Here is a 16,694-nt window from a genome sequence, read left to right on the forward strand (position 1 = left end):
ACAAGTAATCCTTCACCAAGAGAGCAATATCTTGTCACCAGGGCAATGCTTCCCCTAGTGTCCTTGCGGTTTTTATTTTCTTTTACAAATCAGATTAAAATACATGCTCTAGCTTGAATACAGTAAACTGTTAAAAACACCCATCAACTACACTAAATATTTGTGTTATTAGCGGAGAAAATTGCTACACTTGGGCTGCTATTTTAATACTGAAAGATAAAAGAGTGGGTTTTCTAGAGTTCTAGAATAGGGTGCTCTAGAGTAGTGTGGATCACTCCCTTTCCCAAACACACAATATGAATTACAGTGGTGCCCCGCAAGACGAAAAACTCGCTAGACGAAAGAGTTTTCCATTTTTTGAGTCGTTCCGCAAGAATTTCCCTATGGGCTTGCTTTGCAAGACAAAACGTCTTGCGAGTTCTTGCGAGTTTGTTTCCTTTTTCTTAAAGCCGCTAAGCCGTTAATAGCCGCTAAGCCGCTAATAGCCGTGCTTCGCAAGACGAAAAAACCGCAAGACAAAGAGACTCACGGAACGGATCAATTTCGTCTTGCGAGGCACCACTGTACAGTTACAAAAAGAGAAAAAACACCACAGAAGGTCTGATATCATCACAAACACCGTTATTCCAAAACAGCAAACACCACCGACCATTATGGGACGAAGTTTTTCAGTAGCTGCGGTTGTTGGCATCCGTCTGCCTCGAGGGACAATGGAGTGCGCCTCCGGGGGTGAAGTCAAACCGTCGTGTTAGCAGCATTGAAGTGACCTTCCCAGGGTGCAATAGCCTACACCCAGGATGGAGAATTTTCAGGTCAGATCAGAACCAGCCAAAAGTTGGCTGTGCCAGTTTACCATCAATAGCAGCTGTGCGCTGGTAACTCTGAACTGGTGCAGTCATGTTGATAGAAGTCATAAGCCTCAATGAGATCTAGAAACTTGATTAGTCATGTTATTGTTAAGTTGCTCTATCAATAACCTTTTTGTTTAAAGTAATGCTTTTTTTTTTAGACCTATTCCTTTTTGTTCTATTTATCATTAAACTTTATTTGTTTTCTTTTACCATTTTAACCTATCTGTGCCTTTCATTTGCATTCAATTAAGGCTGGACCAATTACCACCTACTCATTTAGAAAAAAACTAAAACACTCCAATCTTTCTCCTGGGCTGGAATTATGACTGAGAGGGCTCTGGAAAGTACTGGAATCTTGGGGAAGGGGGACATATCCTGGACCTACAGAGGGAGGAATCCAATGACTGCTTACAGGATCCTCATTCCAACACTCAGAGTGGATCCTCTGATGAGAAATGAGATTTCTTTTCTCGCTGAAGCTCTTCCCACACTCTGCGCATTTGTACGGCTTCTCCCCCGTGTGCGTCATGTGATGTCTGAGGAGATGCGCTTTCTTACGAAAGTTCTCTCCACACTCCGAGCACTTGTACGGCTTTTCCCCTGTGTGGATTCTCTGATGTGTAACAAGGTTTGTGCTCGTACAAAAGCTCTTCCCGCACTCGGAGCAGGTGTAGGGCTTCTCCCCTGTGTGAATGCGCCGGTGCGAGGTGAGGCTGGTGCTGGTGCTGAAGCTCTTCCCGCACTCGGGACAGGCGTACGGCTTCTCCCCCGTGTGAGTTCTCTGATGGAAGATAAGGCTTGCGTTCTGAGCAAAGCTCTGGCCGCACTCCAGACACGTGAACGGCTTCTCCCCTGTGTGGGTTCTCTGATGCGCCATAAGGGTCGAGCTATGACTGAAGCTCCTTCCGCACTCCAAGCACCGGAAGGGCTTCTCCCCCGTGTGAGTTCTCTGATGTAAAGTAAGGTTTGTGTTCTGACTGAAACTCTTTCCACACTCCAGGCATTTATACGGCTTCTCCCCTGTGTGGACTCTCAGGTGGGAGGTGAGCTGGGACCTGTGACTGAAACTCTTCCCGCACTCCGAGCAGGCGTACGGCTTCTCCCCTGTGTGGATACGCTGGTGCCTCACCAACGTCGTCTTCTGACAGAAGCTCTTCCCGCACTCCAAGCAGGTGTACGGCTTCTCCCCTGTGTGGATACGCTGATGAGTGATCAGGGCCGCGCTCTGACGGAAGCTCTTCCCGCACTCCAGACAGGTATAGGGCTTCTCCCCGGTGTGGATTCTCTGATGTCGGATAAGGCCTTTCCTCTGAGAGAAGCTCTTTCCGCAATCCAAGCATTTGTACGGTTTCTCCTCTTTGTGCGTTTTCAAGTGAGCGTTAAAGCTGGATTTGCAGCTGAAACTTTCCCCGCATACTGGGCACTCGCTGCCTTCTTTCCTTTTGTCTCTTTTTTCTAGGACTGGGGCTTCACGGAAAGCTCCCCCCACGGCAGCAGAGGAAATATCCCTCATCTGCTCGTCCCCTTCTGTTTCCTTGCTCTGCTCTTCCAGTTCCTGTTCGCAAGCAGCTCTTTCCAGCAATAATCTGGGCGCGTCTCCCTCATTCCGAGCGCCGAACTCCCAGCCATCACCTGCCGGAACAGCAAGAGAAAATTGGTAAGAGCCTTAGAGAGAAAACCAGGACCCCAAACCTAGGGAGCAAAACCGAGTTTAATGCCGTTCTGAGTGATAATACAGAACAAATCTCAAGTGGAACCTTTCAAGTTATAAACGGGGACTCCTTAATGGTTAATAATAAATAGACCACTTTTATTCGACTTGGGGTAAGTTTTTCTCCGATGTTAACTCATCCACACGGCCCAGTAAAACTTAGCAAGTCTACTCTGAATTAGATACCATCTGTAAATCGTTTTCAGGTAGTTCTCATTCAAGGAATAACATGCAGTAAACTTCAGATTGCTCTTCCAAATTCTTTCCCCAAAGATGGAAATCTATATTGTGTCCTAGCTCTATTGCCCAGTGTGTCATAGAAAACCTCCGCTTTTTGCAAACATTGCAAAATTAAGGAATGTTAGAAGCTTGTTGGAATGAAGTAATGTGGTTTTAGCAGAAATGATATAAAGGATTAGGTTAAAATTGATTTTTTAATTGGTGAAAGACGAGAATTACAGTATATTAAGATAAATTATTAGGATAAAAACAAAGCTGGAAAGGATTTGCTGAAACATCTAACTGAACTAGAATACAGAAAAGGGAGGTGTGAGGAGGTCAGGGAAATAAGTAAAGGAAAGAAAGCTATGTAAAGGTTTGATTTGGTTTTTTTTAACTGTTTGTATTTCCTATGTCTTTTTTATTTTTGTTTATTGTTTTTTCTCTTTGTAATCTTTAACATTTGAATAAATATTATTATTTTTTTAAATAGAAAACCTCCGCTTTCTTCCACCTCCTGGATTTCCTGATTCTCTGACTTGACTTTGTGTCCTACCACCTCTCCCCTGGGTCTGAGTCTTCTTCCTCTGTGGGTTCCCTAGAGGGGTCCTCGGCTGGAGCCTCGCATTGTTCATCATCCAGCCAGTCCCAGACACCGCAGGCTTGAGGCTCCATACAGGATGACAAATCCCTGTCTCCGAAGAGACCACCACGAGCCTGCCACATGAACTGGGCTCAAGCAGAAGATGCTGGGTTCTGATGCTAGCAGCCGTTTCGACTGTCAGCATCTGCCAAGTCAAAGCAAAAAAGGAGGCCTTACCGAGAGAGGCCAGATTCCCACAATTCTCCTCCATAACTTCCACGTGCAGGGCTCTCTGGGCTGGATCCAGCAACACCCACTCGTCATCTGTGAAATACACAGCCACATCCTCAAAGGACACCCGATCCTGGAGGAGGAGAAGGAAGAAGAAAACAAATTCTCTTTTTTAAAAAGTGGGGAGTGAGGAACACGATGAAGAGTCGTGTCCTTTTGAATTTTGGTGCTGGAGGGGACTCTTGAGAGTCCCATGGACTGCAAGAAGATCAAACCTCTCCATTCTGAAGGAAATCAGCCCTGAGTGCTCACTGGAAGGACAGATCCTGAAGCTAAGGCTCCAAGACTTTGGCCCCCTCATGAGAAGAGAAGACTCCCTGGAAAAGACCCTGATGTTGGGAAAGATGGAGGGCACAAGGAGAAGGGGACGACAGAGGACAAGATGGTGGGACAGTGTTCTCGAAGCTACCAGCATGAGTCTGACCAAACTGCGGGAGGCAGTGGAAGACAGGAGGGCCTGGCGTGCTCTGGTCCAGGGGGTCACGAAGAGTCGGACACGACTAAACAACACAACAACAACAACAACAACAACAACAACAAGAAGTTCTACTCAAGCGTAGGTCCACTACAAGAAATGAACTGGTTAGGCAAGTCCAGTAACTTAGATGGGACTATTCTGCATAAGCTGAAGGTGGGTAAAAGATTATTGTAGTAATTATTATTATTATTATTATTATTATTATTATTATTATTATTATTTATAACCCGTCCATCTGGCTGGGTTTCCCCAGCCACTCTGGGCGGCTTCCAGCAGAATATTTAAAAAATAAATAAATCAAACATTAAAAACTTCCCTGCAAAGCTGGCCAGACGGAAAAAGAACCATAGAACCATAGAATTGTTGAGCTGGAAGGGACCTTGAACATCATCTATTCCAACCCCCTGTAATGCAGGAATGTGCAGCTGTTCCTTATGGGGATCACGCCTGCAACCTTGGCATCATCCAGCACCATGCTCTAACCAACTGAGCTATCTAGGTGTCAGGGGCTGGATTGAGGAGGAATGGTGGGAGCTGCCCTCCCCCTTCTCCTGAATCTTACCAAAGGCAGGACAGTATAGATTTAGAGCAGTGGTTTGCAGAGGGGCACGGTCCAGAGGGGGAAAGCTGGGAAATACTGGGTGAGGAACAACCAGAAGAGGAAACACCAGGAGAGAGACAGTGTCCTTGGAAAGCATTCCTGAGCCCCCTTTGCCTAGGGCTAGGTGGGCTTTGAGAGTGACAGAACAGAGAGCTCAGCGGCAACAAGGTCAGATCACCCAACATAGGAGTGACGTAGATTAATGGGGATGGAGGGGGTAAACCTTTACTGGGAGCAACGCCATTTCTAGAGAGATATGCATTCCTTTGTCTCTCGCTGTGATTATTAAAGAAACTAACTGGGTAAGAACGCTCCTTTTGTCTAATCTGCTTATTTACTGCCACCAAGGGAGGGATCCGATCGCCCAAAGCCTGACACCAGGTGAAATCGTCACCCAGAGAGCTTCCCGGCTTCCCACTGGATCTCCTGCTTGGTCACTATGAGAAAGGATGCTGGGACCGGCTGAGCCCTCTTTGGCTGCAAGAATCAACAAGGCTCTCCTGAGGTTCTCATGTTCACAACCAGAAAGCCTAGTTATGTTGAGGTTCTTAGGGGCTGGGCGTGGGTTGCTCTTCATTAACGGACTCCCCTCGTCTTCTAGACGCTTCCTTCGTTGTAGCAAAGGGACAGGAACCTTCCGGGCTCAGGCATGCGAGCTGCCTCCATTGATCCCTCAGGGATTCTTTCCCCTACCTGATCAGGCCCCACGGCTGCCGTTTCCACTCCGCCACAAGGAGTGCGGGTCGCCGGGGTCACTTTGTTGCCTGCGAGGAACACAAAAACAGCGGGTGTTACCTAGGACTAAAATTTTAGCCAGAACCAGGGCGCAAGACTGGGCTCTGCAGCTGAACATTTCAATGTGAGAGGCTGGCTGCAATAATATGTATTTTTCAACAAAAGAAGGAACCCCCAAGTATCTCTCTCATTAAACCCTGCCACATGTCCTGACTTCAGGGTGCCCCCCTCCCCAGCATTAACTGCAGAGGATTGAGGGCCGAAAGGTCAGATTGTAAAATAGAATCTTAGAATTACAGGTACACCGGGAGGTCATGTATTCCAACCCCTGCTCAGTGCACGGTGAAGCTACAACATCCCTGACAGGCGGGCCCATTCCGAGGGCACCAGCAAAGGGGAGCCTTCAGACAGAGGCTCCTCCTCTGCTGCAAAGCTCTTATTGCATGGGTAGGCAAACTAAGGCCCGGGGGCAGGATTTGGCCCAATTGCCTTCTCAATCCGGCCCACAGGCGGTCCAGGAATCAGCGTGTTTTTACATGAATAGAATGTGCCCTTTCATTTAAAATGCATCTCTGGGTTATTTGTGGGGCATAGGAATTCGTTCATTCCCCCCCCCCCAATATAGTCCGGTCCCCTACAAGGTCTGAGGGACAGTGGACCGGCCCCCTGCTAAAGAAGTTTGCTGACCCCTGCTCTTATGGTTAGGATATTTCTCCTAACTCTGAGCTGTAATCTGTGTCCTGTGTGTTACAGATATCACGCTGCATATGTTTTCTTGTTTGTTGTGTCAGCCTTATATTCCTTGTGGGTATTTGGTTACACATGCACATCATCTTAAAAATCCACACCAACAATTCAAGACTTTTGAAAAGTTAAAATAACCATAGACTAAAAACAGAGTAAAGCTTTAGCTAAAGGTCTAAACATCTAGGTTGGCTTGCCTAAATAAAAATATTTACAGTATGCTATGGTCTGAGAGAAAATTATATGAAAATGATATATCGTTAGTATCTAACACCAAGTAAATTGGCAAAAATGTATAAATTTAAATCAAACAAATGTTGGAAATGTAAAGAGAAAGAAGGTTCTTTTTATCATATGTGGTAGTCTTGTAGTAAGGTTAAAGCTTACTGGGAAATGATATATAATGAATTGAAAAAGATGTTCAAAATAACTTTTATAAAAAAACAAACCCAGAAGCTTTTCTTTTGGGAATTATGGGGACAGAACTACCTAAATTGTATAGAAATTTATTTATGTATGTGACTACAGCAGCAAGAATGTTACTTGTCCCAAAATGGAAAGAAGCAGAAGTCCCATCAAAGGAAGAATGGATACAAAAACTTATGGAATATGTAGGAATGGCGAAACTTACTGGAAGAATACGAAATCAAGATAGCAAGCTCTTTATAAAAGACTGGAAATGGTTTATTGAATATTTACAGATAGATTGCAAACAGATAAGAATGTTGGCAGGATTCTTGTAATAACCTGCACTTTCATAAGAGTATATATTTACAGTAGATAATTAAATGAGTAAATTAAATGAATTTGAATATGCAGAAGATATGAAAAAGTAAATTTAAGGAACTGCAGAAAGAGGGGGAAGGAAGTCAAATTTCGAAATATTATACGGATTGTAAAAGTAACGAAGTGTATAAATTTGAAAAGTATAAATTAAAAAAGAAAAAAGAAAAATATTTTTGGCAGGCGTCAAAAAGAGTACAGTGATATTGATAGCCAGGGAGTTTGAGATTGCGGGTGCTGCCACACTAAAAGATAAATTCTTACAAATGGAGACAGGCGGCAGTTTTCCTTACCTAGCAAGTTGGCAGCTTGGTCACACTCTTGCACGATCCACCTGAAGAGCCGTCTCTCTCGGGCTGCCTGCTCTGCCCCACGGAAACCCAGAGACACTTCAGCGAGAGGTCCCTGCCCCGGAAGCAGAAAGGAGGGATAATATTATTACTAATTTCCTGGCCTTTGCCCTAAGCACTCAGGGTGAGGTACAGCAATTAAAGCCCAACCTTAAAACCACTTAATACAACTTACAGCCACAGGAGAAAGGTTCTAAAAAATCAGAAGCAGTGTTAGAAAATCAGATACAGATACAGTCAAACCTCGGATTCCGAACGCCTCTGCTTTGGAACATTTCGGCTCCCAAATGACAAAACCCCAGAAGTAAATGCTTTGGTTTTCGAACGTTTTTTGGAAGCCGAAGCTCCTGCAACCAATCGGAAGCCACGCTTTGGTTGTCAAACATTTTGGAAGCCGAACAGGCTTCCAGAACAGATTACGTTCAACAACCAAGGTTTGACTGTATACTCTAATCCCAAAACAGCATTTTAAACCTAGGTTATGGTCGCAACAATGGAATGTCCAGGCGCCAAGGTTTGTTTGGTTTTGGTTTTTTTGCAATTGAACATCGTCATTATTATTCATTTCGTTTCTGTATTGGCTTTATATTTTACAGAACAGATCTCCAAGTGATTTGCAACATTCAAACATAAATCAGGAATTGGTTCGGAGTAACTTGGACCCTTTGGTTTCTAACCAGTTGGTCCTGATTAAAACATAAAACAAAACAATCCAGAACAAATCAAATTAGAGCTTATTTCAGATCCTTCTCCAAGTGATATTTTGCTTTCGCCAGTTGCCAACCTGGTGCACCGAGAGATCTCCACACGATCCGTGCCAGCAGGCTCTTCTTACACTCTCTTGCATCCCTATACTTGACAGAACATTCATGAGCCTGAAACTCTTTTCCTTGCTTATTTTAGAAAAGGAACACAAACATACCAGAAAAGTGACAAATGTGTAAGACAAACTGTGCCCTCTGACAGTTACAGATAGGTAGCCGTGTTGGTCTGCCATGGTCAAAACAAAATAAAAAAATTCCTTCCAGTAGCACCTTAAAGACCAACTGAGTTAGTTCTAGGTATGAGCTTTCGTGTGCATGCACACTTCTTCAGAAGTGTGGTCTTTAAGGTGCTACTGGAAGGAATTTTTTTATTTTGTTGTGCCCTCTGAATTTGCTATTATGCTGAAATATTCATGCCATGTCCAAACATTTAAAAAAGGAAAAGGAAATGGGGAGTGGGAAGAGAAAAGAGAAAAGGAAGAAGAAGAGGAGGAGGAGGAGGAGGAGGAGGAGGAGTTTGGATTTCATATCCCGCTTTATCACTCCCCGAAGGAGTTTCATAGAATCCTAGAGTTGGAAGAGACCACAAGGGCCATCGAGTCCAACCCCCTGCCAAGCAGGAAACACCTTCAGAGCACTTCTGACATATGGTTGTCAAAGGTTTCAAAGCGGCTAACATTCTCTTTTCCCTTCCTCCCCCACAACAAACCCTCTGTGAGGTGAGTGGGGCTGAGGACTTCAGAGAAGTGTGACTGGCCCAAGGTCACCCAGCAGCTGCATGTGGAGGAGCGGGGAAGCGAACCCAGTTCACCAGATTACAAGTCTACTGTTCTTAACCACTACACCACACTGGCTCTCACCACACTGGAAAGGGGCAGGCAAAGTGTTGGGGGCTTGGATTCCCTCCTCCTTTTGGAAACTAGTGGGGTTTTTTTTTACTTTATTCATGCTCACATTTTTGTCTTTTGGAACTACCAGAACGAAACCCTCTCTCACCTGCAGCTCTGTCTGCTTCTTGACCTCTGCCCGGCTCAGGAGGAAACCTTCAGCCAGGGCCACCGCCTGGGAACTGGTCTCCGCTCCACATTCCCTGACCCAGTTCTCCATCTCCGGGGGGAGGACAGCCAGGAACTGTTCCAGGATCACCAGGTCCAGGATCTGAGCCTTGGTGTGTCTGTCTGGCTTCAGCCACTCGTGGCAAAGATGGTGGAGTCGGCTGCAAACCTCTCGGGGGCCCTCGGCCTTCTGGTAGCAGAAGCGCCTAAAATGTTGGCGTTGGACATCCAAGCCGAGGTCATCCTCCTCACCCAGGATCTCTGGTGTGGTTCTTTCCCAGAATCCCCCGCTGCTCCCAGCCTGGATAACATTTTGGCGTCTTCCTGCTTTCATCTTAGCCAAGGCTTGCTCCTCCATTTCCCAGCCGCGCTCCAAGGTCACCCTCTCTTGGGCCCCCAAAACAGCTTCCTCCTCTTTCCACCTGCGATCACCCAAATTGATTAGGCTTCTAAACCTGCAGAGAGCCAGGAAATCTTACATGAAATGTTACACTAGCAGAACATTCAGATAATAATAATAATAATAATAATAATAATAATAACTTTTTATTTATACCCCGCCCTTCCCAGTTCAGAAAACCAGGCTCAGAGCGGCTAACAACAAATTTAAAACACTTAATTGATGCAACAAAAAACAGCATAAAATACAGTATAAAACGTGGATAACAATAAATTCAGAATTAAAAAATCAGTTTAGGGGGGAAATCCGTCCAATAAACATTGGATGATCACCAGGGCTAGCTGGCTAAATTAGTCCTATTTGGGCCGGCGAGGAGACCAGGGGAGAACCAGCTGTGGGATCCCAGAGCGGGTAATCTTCATAAAAAGGGGTGGGGGAGGGAAGGAAGGGGAATAAAAGATCAGGCCAGGTTCAAATTGAAAGCCAGGCAGAATAGCTCTGCCTTACAGGCCCTGTGGAAGGAGGTTAAATCCTGCAGGGCCCTGGTCTCATGGGGCAGAGCATTCCACCAGGTCGGAGCCATCACTGAGAAGGCCCTGGCCCTGGTGGAGGATAATCTGACTTCCTTAGGGCCCGGGACCTCTAAACTAAGATTATTCATGGACCTTAAGGTCCTCTGTGGGGCAGACCAGGAGAGGCGGTCCCATAAAATTGGCAATCTCATTCGGGCATCTATATATCCCCCCCCCCCCAGCCCATACCAAAGCGTATTAATGAATGTCAGGATTCAGATTACACAGCATATTCCATAAGCAGGATGAAGAATCATCTATTTAACACAATATTCAAGCTACAATAATACAGAATACTGTTTTTTTCCTTGTAAGTATTGAACGGGACCACAGAGGATCTTCCAGTCCTAGCCCCTGCAACGCAGGAATCTCAGCTAAAGCACCCGTGACAGACGGCCACCCAACCTCTGCTTAAAAACCTACAAGGAAGGGGAGTTCACCACCTCCCAAGGGAGAATGCCCCCCCCCACAGGCCAGTTTTTGGTTAACTGCAAGAGGAGAGAATTGCAGGCAGGGCTTCCCATTCTCGAATGTGCAATGTTTAATTGCGTGTAATGTTCAATGACATTTTTTTAAAAAAAATATATGTTGCAAGCTGCCAAGAGTGCCAGCAGCAACGCAGTCAGAGGGGTGGTGTGCCAATAATAAATTTATTATTATTATTATTATTATTATTATTATTAAAGCAAAAAATTCCTTCCAGTAGCACCTTAAAGACCAACTAAGTTAGTTCTAGGTATGAGCTTTCGTGTGCATGCACACTTCTTCAGATACATGCACACGAAAGCTCATACCTAGAACTAACTTAGTTGGTCTTTAAGGTGCTACTGGAAGGAATTTTTTGTTTTGACTATGGCAGACCAACACGGCTACCTATCTGTAACTATTATTATTATTATTATTTATACCCCACCCTTCCCAGCCAGAGCCGGGCTCAGGGCGACTAATACCAGTAAAATTACAATAAAAACATAATGGGGGGGGGGGGAAACCAATTTAAAATACAGGTTAAAATGCAGCCTCATTTTAAAAGTAGCCCATAATATGATGATGATGATGATGATGATGATGATGAAATCGGACGTCCCTATTTTCAGGGGAGAATATGAGCAGCAAATGCCTCTGAAGGCCAGCTTTGGGGAATTGCAATGGGAGGGAATAGCTTTGGGGAAATGCAATGGGAGGGAGGCCTTTGACTGTGTCGACCACGGCAAACTATGGCAAGTTCTTAAAGAAATGGGAGTGCCAGATCACCTCATCTGTCTCCTGAGAAATCTCTATGTGGGACAAGAAGCTACAGTTAGAACTGGATATGGAACAACTGATTGGTTCAAAATTGGGAAAGGAGTACGACAAGGCTGTATTTTGTCTCCCTGCTTATTTAACTTATATGCAGAATTCATCATGCGAAAGGCTGGGCTGGATGAATCCCTAACCGGAATTGCCGGAAGAAATATCAACAACCTCAGATATGCAGATGACACAACCTTGATGGCAGAAAGTGAGGAGGAATTAAAGAACCTTTTAATGAGGGTCAAAGAGGAGAGCGCAAAATATGGTCTGAAGCTCAACATCAAAAAAACGAAGATCATGGCCACTGGTCCCATCACCTCCTGGCAAATAGAAGGGGAAGAAATGGAGGTAGTGAGAGATTTTACTTTCTTGGGCTCCATGATCACTGCAGATGGTGACAGCAGCCACGAAATTAAAAGACGCCTGCTCCTTGGGAGAAGGGCAATGACAGGCCTAGACAGCATCTTGAGAAGTAGAGACATCACCTTGCCAACAAAGGTTCGTATAGTTAAAGCCATGGTTTTTCCAGTAATGATGTATGGAAGTGAGAGCTGGACCATAAAGAAGGCTGATCGCCAAAGAATTGATGCTTTTGAATTCTGGTGCTGGAGGAGACTCTTGAGAGTCCCATGGACTGCAAGAAGATCAGACCTCTCCATTCTCAAGGAAATCAGCCCTGAGTGCTCACTGGAAGGACAGATCCTGAAGCTGAGGCTCCAAGACTTTGGCCACCTCATGAGAAGAGAAGACTCCCTGGAAAAGACCCTGATGTTGGGAAAGATGGAGGGCACAAGGAGAAGGGGACAACAGAGGATGAGATGGTTGGATAGTGTTTTCGAGGTTACCAGCATGAGTTTGACCAAACTGCGGGAGGCAGTGGAGGACAGAGGTGCCTGGCGTTCTCTGGTCCAGGGGGTCACAAAGACTAAACGACTAAACAGCAACACAACAACAACAATGGGAGGGAATAGCAAGAGGGGGGGAATAGCACTGGGGGGGGGGCGGGCGGGAGAAGCTGGTCTTGCCCACTGTGAGGACAGGATCCTGGGCCAGGAGGGCAGGGCTCCTCCTTGCAAGCCAGCCAGCCAGCCAGCCAGCCAGCAGCCCGCCCCCCTGCCTTGCCCCTTCCCCTCCCCTCCGTTCAAAGGCGCTCCCCACTCATAGAACCATGCAATCTGAAGTGTTGGGAAGGGACCCCCAGGGGTCATCTAGCCCAACCCCCTGCAATGCAGGAATCTCAGCTCAAGCATCCAAGACCATGCAACTCACCAGCTCCTTCCAGCAGGCCTGCTGCAAACAAAGACCCCCCCCCCTCTTTTTTCTCCCAGGGAAGGGGGCGGGACAGGAAAGAAGCTGTCACTCTCCTCTGCCCTTGGCTGGCTTCCTTCCTTTGCGCCCCCTCTAGGAAGCGCAGCCGGACTCTCTCGTTTTAACCCCGAAGTGGCCGGGGATGAGAAACAGCTGCAGCTGCAGAAGCAACCACGACCTCGCTACGGATTCACTAATCGCGCCTGCTCCTTAAAAAGCAATGATCATTGTTTTAGGATGGTTTTAGAAATGCATTTCTTTTTCTTTCCTTCGAGGTGCAGGAATGTGTGCATTGTGAGCCTACCTCGCAGGGTGGTTGGTGTCGTGATGAAAACCACGTGGCCGCACCTTGAGTCCTTGGGAGAAAAGGCCTCGGGGTGGTGGATATCCGATGCCTTTTTAAAGGTGTTGTGGAAGGGGGGATTGCTAGTTTTGTTCTGTTCTTGTTTTTATTCATTTTTATTCCCAGAGGACAGGATCACACTTCAAAACGACCTTGACAGATTAGAGAACTGGGCCAAAACAAACAAGATGAATTTTAACAGGGAGAAATGTAAAGTATTGCACTTGGGCAAAAAAATAAATGAGAGGCACAAATACAAGATGGGTGACACCTGGCTTGAGAGCAGTACATGTGAAAAGGATCTAGGAGTCTTGGTTGACCACAAACTTGACATGAGCCAACAGTGTGACGCGGCAGCTAAAAAAGCCAATGCAATTCTGGGCTGCATCCATAGGAGTGTAGCATCTAGATAAAGGGAAGTAATAGTGCCACTGTATTCTGCTCTGGTCAGACCTCACCTGGAGTACTGTGTCCAGTTCTGGGCACCACAGTTCAAGAAGGACACTGACAAACTGGAACGTGTCCAGAGGAGGGCAACCAAAATGGTCAAAGGCCTGGAAACGATGCCTTACGAGGAACGGCTAAGGGAGCTGGGCATGTTTAGCCTGGAGAAGAGGAGGTTAAGGGGTGATATGATAGCCATGTTCAAATATATAAAAGGATGTCACATAGAGGAGGGAGAAAGGTTGTTTTCTGCTGCTCCAGAGAAGCGGACACGGAGCAATGGATCCAAACTACAAGAAAGAAGATTCCACCTAAACCTTAGGAAGAACTTCCTGACAGTAAGAGCTGTTCGACAGTGGAATTTGCTGCCAAGGAGTGGGGTGGAGTCTCCTTCTTTGGAGGTCTTTAAGCAGAGGCTTGACAACCATATGTCAGGAGTGCTCTGATGGTGTTTCCTGCTTGGCAGGGGGTTGGACTCGATGGCCCTTGTGGTCTCTTCCAACTCTAGGATTCTATGATTCTATGGTTTTTATATTGTATTATATAATATGTACAACTTTAGGAGCAAAGTGTTTAAATGTGTTGTTGGAATTATCGGTTTGCCCTTGATCTTCTTTTTGTTATGTATTTTGTGTCTTTTCATCATAGAATAGTAGTGTTGGGACACCGACGGTCATCCAGCCCAACCCCCTCCAATGCAGGAATCTCAGTGTTGAATTGAATTGAATTTTATTATTACGGTCGCAGATCAGTTCCGGCTCACTTATAATATCAGGAAAATCTTAAAACACAACAGGAATACATTGAATTGCAACTGGGTATAACAGAGAATCTCCGTGTTTGCTATCTTTGCCGATATCTCTCTCCCTCACAAACACACACAACCCCGCCCACAGAAATAAATTATATGGAAAGGTATGTTCCCTGAAAATTAAGACGCATCATCATTTGCATAGATGTTTTCTTCGCTTACATCCTTCTCGTTCTGTTGTCCCAGGAGAAGGACAAGATCTGCTGGCAATCGTTGCTCTTCTTCAGAGATCCCACTCTTGTTCAATTTGAAAAGGAAGTGGTGGAGGGTGTTATTGGCCAGAGATGGAAAGAAGATAAAAGTCCCAACCAGAGAAGAATGGCAGATTAAATTGATGGATTAGGCTGAAATGGCTAAAATGACCGGAAGAATCAGAAATCAGGAAGACCAAAATTTTAATAAGGAATGGGGAAAATTTATAATTTATCTTAAAAAACCATTGTAAACAGTTAAAATTGTTAGTCGGATTGGAATAACATTTGTAGTTTAGTGGTGAATTTTGGACACAATGGAGATGTGAAAGATCTGGATTATTATAAAAGATGCAGGAAGGAAGGCTTAACGATAGGACCCACAAAGGGGAGGAAGGAAGTCCAAGAGATTCTTTGGAATCATGTTTCTGTGTTGTATGTTGGATATGTGTTTGTAAAACTGTAATTTGAAAAACCAAGTAAATAATTTTTTCCCAAAAAAGAAAAGAAAGTGGTGGGACCGTGTGCAAAGTTAGGGATGCTGTGCAAGAATGACCAAGCAACATAAAAATCTTTGTGGAGAGTCTGGTGACTTAGAAAAAAAAAGGAGAGCCTGGCTGTTGAATCAGCCCAGTGGTCCAGCATCCTGTTCTCACAGAGGCCAACGAGGGGACCTCATGGGAAGCCTGTAAACAGGAGCTGAGCACAAGAGCCACATTCTACCACCCCTTGCCATTCCCAGCGTGGCATTAAGAGCCCTGACCGTGGAGGCACAGCCAGTACATTTCCGAGCACAATTCATAGTGTTGGTGCTGACCTTTAAAGCCCAAAACGGCCTCAGCCCAGTATACCTGAAGGAGCGTCTCCACCTCAATCGTTCAGCCCAGACACTGAGGTCCAGCTCCGAGGGCCTTCTGGCAGTTCCCTCCCTGCGAGAAGTGAGGGTAACCAGGAAGAGGGCCTTCTTGGTGGTGGCACCGTCCCTGTGGAACCCCTCCCACCAGATGTCAAGGAAAAGAACGTCTGAAGGCAGCCCTGTTTAGGGAAGTTTTTAATGTTTGATGTTTTATCATGTTTTTAATATTCTGTTCGGAGAAGCTCAGAGTGGATGGGGAAACCGAGCCAGATAGGTGGGGTACAAAAAATAAACCATCACCATCCTCACTGTCCCTGCAGGAGTGATTTCCGAATCCTCTTGAATGTGTCTTAATTCCCGAGGCCAAGGGCAACAATATTCTTAAACAAGGGAAAGTTTAATTGACTGAGCGAGAGTTCATCCAAATCAGAGAAGTGCCAGCCATTTCCATGACTTGTTGTTTAATCGTTTAGTCGTGTCCGCCTCTTTGTGACCCCCTGGACCAGAGCATGCCAGGCTCTCCTGTCTTCCACTGCCTCCCGCACTTTGGTCAAACTCATGCTGGTAGCTTCGCGAACACTGTCCAACCATCTTGTCCTCTGTCGTCCCCTTCTCCTTGCGCCCTCCATCTTTCCCAGCATCAGGGTCTTTTCCAGGGAGTCTTCTCTTCTCATGAGGTGGCCAAAGTATTGGAGCCTCAGCTTCACGATCTGTCCTTCCAGTGAGCACTTCCATGACTAATCTGTAGATTTAAAGATTAGGACAAAATACACTGGTGCTTGCAGAAGAGGAACTACATGTCACAGCTGCTTGGGCTTAACCAGAGAGACTGCTGGCCAGCCTCAACTGACAGACTCCCAAAAGGTGTCACGCAAAACAGGGATGAGCCAAAGAAGAGACAACACATTCAGAACTGCTAGCAGCATTAAAAGAGAATGCTTCGAGAGGCGGGGAATGGTTTCAGTTTATTTATCCTTCTAAAGTCTACAAGGAAAAGATATAGAATCATAGAATCATAGAATCATAGAGTTGGAAGAGACCACAAGGGCCATCGAGTCCAACCCCCTGCCAAGCAGGAAACACCATCAGAGCACTCCTGACATATGGTTGTCAAGCCTCTGCTTAAAGACCTCCAAAGAAGGAGACTCCACCACACTCCTTGGCAGCAAATTCCACTGTCGAACAGCTCTTACTGTCAGGAAGTTCTTCCTAATGTTTAGGTGGAATCTTCTTTCTTGTAGTTTGGAACCATTGCTCCGTGTCCGCTTCTCTGGAGCAGCAGAAAACAACCTTTCTCCCTCCTCTATGCGA

At 45.7% G+C, this 16,694-nt stretch overlaps 1 protein-coding gene across 1 annotated transcript; it reads right to left on the reverse strand.

Annotated features, from left to right (window-relative positions):
* Nucleotides 1-599: 599 nt before the first annotated feature.
* On the reverse strand, nucleotides 600-12,795 carry LOC309336659 (uncharacterized protein). The gene is made up of 6 exons (XM_081852784.1): nucleotides 12,700-12,795; nucleotides 9,106-9,620; nucleotides 7,290-7,406; nucleotides 5,428-5,498; nucleotides 3,602-3,728; nucleotides 600-2,483 (listed from the first exon to the last, which is right to left on the reverse strand). The coding sequence occupies exons 2-6, from the start codon at nucleotides 9,521-9,523 to the stop codon at nucleotides 1,120-1,122; spliced, it is 2,097 nt and encodes a 698-aa protein (XP_081708910.1). The 5' UTR covers nucleotides 9,524-9,620; nucleotides 12,700-12,795; the 3' UTR covers nucleotides 600-1,119.
* Between the last annotated feature and the right edge of the window lie 3,899 nt (nucleotides 12,796-16,694).

This window comes from Podarcis erhardii, assembly GCF_964252035.2.
Source record: "Podarcis erhardii genome assembly, chromosome: 2".
Taxonomy (NCBI): Eukaryota; Metazoa; Chordata; class Lepidosauria; order Squamata; family Lacertidae; genus Podarcis; species Podarcis erhardii.

Excerpts from the sequence above, each read along its gene's own strand:
- LOC309336659 (XM_081852784.1), bottom strand. The coding sequence starts at position 9,523 with ATGGAGGAGCAAGCCTTGGCTAAGATGAAAGCAGGAAGACGCCAAAAT. Across the intron at positions 7,407-9,105 it reads GAAGCAGACAGAGCTGCAGG|GGCAGGGACCTCTCGCTGAA; the intron begins TGAGAGAGGGTT and ends TTCTGCTTCCGG. Across the intron at positions 5,499-7,289 it reads CCAAGCTGCCAACTTGCTAG|GCAACAAAGTGACCCCGGCG; the intron begins GTAAGGAAAACT and ends TGTTCCTCGCAG.